Source organism: Notamacropus eugenii, chromosome 2, assembly GCF_028372415.1.
Source record: "Notamacropus eugenii isolate mMacEug1 chromosome 2, mMacEug1.pri_v2, whole genome shotgun sequence".
Lineage (NCBI taxonomy): Eukaryota > Metazoa > Chordata > Mammalia > Diprotodontia > Macropodidae > Notamacropus > Notamacropus eugenii.
Window position 1 is genome coordinate 23,515,769 of NC_092873.1, and position 4,966 is coordinate 23,520,734.

Here is a 4,966-nt window from a genome sequence, read left to right on the forward strand (position 1 = left end):
GGAAACTCAGCTCACTCTGGCCTGGGGGCCATTCCATAGCTCCCAGACCTTCCTTGATCCACGTTACTCAGTGTTGTGCGCACTGTGCCCAGCCACCCTGTGACCACACTCCAAGATTGTGGATGTACACTTTCTGCCCCTCCAAAGGTCCATTAGGAACCCCAGCTCCTACAGGTCAGACCCCCTCCCTCTCCCTGGGTGCTCCGGTTAGGGCCCTGGTGCTCAGATCATGGAAGATCTTTGGTGGCATCCTTCAATGAATTAAAAAAATAAATTCAGGACTCTTTTTTTCTATTTCCTTTCTTTACCAGTGTTAATTCCAACCAAGGCACCACTGCCCTCTGGTGACCATCTCCTAACTACAGGCTAGGACTTTCAGAGGTGGATGGACCTCAGGATAGGGTGAGAGGAATGTCCAAGCTGGAGCTGGGAAGGGTCTTGGCACACACTCTCAAAGCTGTGAGGACCCTTAGAAAGTCAGAGCTGGGAGGGGCCTGGTAACCCCCGTCAGTACATCTCCCTTATGTGACGCATGAAGAGGGGTTTTAATCCCTAGCCAGGTGTAGCCCTGGTACATAGTGTGCCTGCCCCATGCCAAAGAGCTCCCAGGGGTGGGGGATCTGAAAACACACACACACACACACACACACACATACACACACACACATACACACACCCATGTCCAGCTAGCAATCCAACAGAGCTAACGTGTCCTAAGAAGTCTGTGGAACCTGGTCTTGGTGAATGCCAAGGCAACTCCCTCAGGACTGCTGCTCCTCCCCTTGTACCTGACATCAAAGAGGGAAAAAAGGAAGAGGGCCCCACCTGGTCAGCCCCAGGAAGCTGCTCCTGGGAGGGCAGGGCAGGGGAAGAGGAGCAAAGAGGCTGTTCCCATACCTCAGACAGCAGTTTGGAAGAACTGCAGTCCTGTCCTGCTGTATCGAAGTCATCCATGTAGTACAAACCCTGGTGCCAGCTCTCAGAGCCTCTGCCCCTGGAGGTGTGCCATGCCTGGTCATGAGGCCTGCCAGGGGAAGAGCAGAACTCCTGCTGGGAGCCGAGTTCTTGCATCAAACAGCAGCGGCTTCCCGAGCTGGCAGCCTCAGGATTGCGGTGATGTTGGGACAACAGCTTGCCCATTGTCTTCTGCTTCCCTGGATGGACTGCAGGGCTGCTGGGGCTAGGATGGCCAGACTCCCCCAGCCTTTTATCCCTGGGGGGCTGAGAGGACATGCGAGGGCTGGCTGATGATGTACTTCTTGATATCACAATGCAAGCCCTTTTAAGTAAATTGATCCTCTCTTTATGATGCCGAAGCGATTTGTTGACAGTAGCTAAGTGGTGCAGTGGATAGTGTGCTGGGCCTGCAGTCAAGACCTGAGTTCAAATCTGACCTCAGATACAGCTGGATCAAACATGATAAGGAATCACCAAGGAGTAGGTTGGTGGGTGACAAATAAACCAATTAGAGAAGCCAGGAGTATCAGAAAAAGGAACGTTTTACTCATCGACCCCAAGAAACTGGGGCATGCAGAGGGAGAAACCAAGGCCCAGAGTCTCATAGAACTGGAGAGTTGGAAAGGACTTCAGTGACCACTAGACCAACCCATGCACAAAAGAAGGGTCTGGTATGACCCAACCAGTAGGCAGCCATCCAGCCTCCAGGTTGCAAAGCTGCCCCTCCCCGTTTGGAGTAGGTCTCATTGGTAGGAAGTGTTTCTGGACCTCCAGCCTGAAATCATTTCTTTGAGATTTGTGTTCATTTCTCCTGGTACCACCCTTTGGAGTCACAGAACAAGGCTCCTCCTTCCTCCTTAGGTGCTTGAAGGCAGGTCTCCTGTCTCACCAAGTCTTCTCTTCTCCATTCTTTCTTCAAACCTGGTTCTTTCTCAGGGCTCTTCCTCTGGACACACCAGCCAATTGAGTCTCCAGATGAGATCTAACTAGGGAACAGCAGAGTGAGTCTGTCACCTATTAGGCTGATAATTTTCCTAATATTGAACCAGTCCTGCATTCCTGGTATAAAGCACACCTGGTCATGGCTCATGATCCTTGTGATATGTTGCTCTGTAATCTCTTCGTTGATATTTTATTTAAAAATTTTACATCAATCTTCATTAGGGAAATAGGTCTAATTTTCTTTCTCTGTTCTGTCTCTTCCTGGTTTAGATATCAGCACCATATTTATGTAAAAAAGGAATTTGGTAGGACTCCACCTATTTTTCCAAATCCCAAATAGTTATGGGATTAATTGTTCTTTAAATGTTTGATAGAATTTGCTTGTGGTTCATCTGGTCCTAGGGATTTTTTCTTAGGAAGTTTATTGATAGCTTGTTCAATTTCTTTTTTTAAGATTGGGTTAAGTATTTTATTTCTCCTTCTGTTAATCTGAGTAATTTATATTTTTGTAGATAATCATCCATTTCATTTAGATTGTCAAATATATTGGCATAGAACTGGGCAAAATAACTTTAACAATTGTCTTACTTTCCTCTTCATTGGTGGTGAATTCATCCCTTTCTTTTTTTTATACTAATAATTTGGTTTCCTCCTTTCCTTTTTATAAAATAAAATTAACCAATGTTTTGTCTATTCTATTTTTTTTCATAAAATCAGCTTCTAGTTTTATTTCTTAGTTCAGTGATTTTCTTTCTTATTAATTTCTCATTAATCACAACCTTAATTTTCAGGATTTTCAGTTTGGTGTTTAATTGGGGCTTTTGTTCTTTTTTCTAGTTTTTCAGTTGTATGCCCAATTCGTTGCCCTGCTTTTTCTCTATTTTGTTAATGTAAGCAATCAGAGATATGAATTTTCCCCTAGGTACTGCTTTGATTGTATCCCATAAATTCTGGTAGGTTTTCTCACTGTTGTAATTTTCTTTAATAAAATTATCAATTATTTCTATGATTTGTTTTTTGACCTACTTGTTTTCCAGGATTAATTAGATTATTTAAAATTTCCAATTAATTTTTAATCTCTCTTTCCATTGTCTATGCATTGAATGTAATTTTTATTGCATTATGATATGAAAAGGATGCATTCACTATTTCTGCTTTTCTGCATTTGGTTGTGAGGTTTTTATGTCCCAAGACATGGCAATTTTTGTGTAGGTGCCATGTATTGCTGAGAAAAAGGTAGATTCCCTTCTATTTCCATTCAGTTTTCTCGATATCTATCATATCTAAGCTTTTTGGAATTTTATTCATATCCTTAAATTCTTTCTTGTTTTTATTAGATTTATCTAGCTCTAAGAGAAGAAAGTGGATAGTTTTATTATCTATTTCCCTCCAATTTCTTTAAAAATTTAGATACTATACCATTTACTGCATATATGTTTAGTATTGGTATGATTTCATTTTCTATGGTACCTTTCAGCAAGATAAAGTTTCTTATCTTTTTTAATTAGATCTATTTTTGCCTTTACTTTGCTTTGTTTGAGATCAGAATTGCTACACCCACCCTCTTTGCTTCAGCTGAAGCATAACAGATTTTGCTCTAGTCCCTTACCTTTACACCCTGTGTGTATTTCTCTGCTTCAAATGTGTTTCTTGTAAACAACATATTGTAGGATTGTGGTTTTTAATCCATTTTGCTATCCAATTCTGTTTTATGGGTTCATCCCACTCATTCCATTCACATTTATAGTTATGATAACCAGCAGTATATTTCCATCCATGCTATTTTTTCCTTGCTTATCTCCCTCTCTCTTACCCTTCACCTTTTCCCTCCTCACAAATGTTTTACTTCTGATCACCACCTTCCCCAATCTACGCTCCTTTTTTTCAGTCCACCCTCCCCCTTCTATTATTCCCATCTCTTTTTACTTCTTTATAAGGTAAGATTGATTTCTGCATCTAATGAAGTGTGTATGTTATTCCCTCTTTGAGCCAATTTTGAATGCAGTAGGGTTTAACCTTTGCTTGTCAACCCCAATCCCCCCATCTTTCCCTTCATTATAATAGCTCTTACATGTGTCTTTTATGTAGGATAACTTACCCCCCTTCAATCTTCTCCCTCCTACTTTCAGTGCAATTTTCTTTCTCATCCCTTTATTTTGTTTTTTTGGGTATCATTCCACCAAAATCACCTTATAACCACACCCTCTATCATTTTCTTTCTAATTGGTCTTATAGTAATAAAGTTAAGAGTTAAAAATATTATCTTGCCATATAGAAATAAAGAGTTTATTCTTATTGAATTTGTTTTCTCTTTCTTGTTTCTTTTTCTTCACCTTTTTATGTTTCCCTTGAGTCTTGTGTGTTTGGAGGTCACATTTTTTATTCAGCTCTGGTCTTTTAATTAGAAATGCTTGAAAATTCTCAATTTTGTTAAATGCATATTTTCCCCCTGAAAGATTACATTCAATTTTTCTGGGTAGGTGATTTGGTTATAATCCTAATATCACATTCCAAGCCCTCTGGTTCTTTAATGTGGAAGCTGCCAAATCCTGTGTAATCCTGACTGTAGCTCAACGATATTTGAATTGTTTCTTTTTGGATACTTGCAAAACTTTCTCCTTGATCTGTGAGCTCTGAAATTTGGCTATGATGTTCCTGGGAGTTTTCATTTTGGGATCTCTTTTACAGGTGGATTCTTTTGATTTCTACTTTGTCCTCTATTTCTAATATATTGAGACAGTTTTCTTTGATAATTTCTTGAAAGATATTGTCCAAGCTTTTTTATTTTTTATCATGGCTTTCAGGCAGTCCAGTACTTCTTATGTTATCTCTCCTGTATCTATTTTCTTTTTTTAATCTATTTTATTTGTTTTCAGTTTTCTACAATGACTTCCATATATCATAGATGTCTTCCCCCTGCCTCTCTTTCCTTTTCCCCTCCCTCCCCAAGACGGCATGCAATCTTATATAGGTTCTGCGAATACATTCCTATTAAATACATTTTCATCTTAGTCATATTCATAGAATTATTAAAATGAGGAGAAACCAAAACACAAAACAAAACATA

The 4,966-nt window shown here is 40.0% G+C and overlaps 1 protein-coding gene across 6 annotated transcripts in view; it reads right to left on the bottom strand.

The window, feature by feature from the left end:
* LOC140524706 (actin, cytoplasmic-like) overlaps positions 1-1,243 on the bottom strand; it is a 32,688-nt gene extending 31,445 nt beyond the window's left edge. For 5 of the 6 annotated variants that reach the window (XM_072639436.1, XM_072639434.1, XM_072639433.1 and 2 more), the window contains exon 1: positions 898-1,243. In XM_072639436.1, the coding sequence (XP_072495537.1) occupies positions 898-1,233 (336 nt within the window). In that variant the 5' untranslated portion in view covers positions 1,234-1,243. The remainder of the gene's footprint in view (positions 1-897) is intronic. The other variant, XR_011973806.1, reaches the window with a different exon arrangement.
* Positions 1,244-4,966: the final 3,723 nt, after the last annotated feature.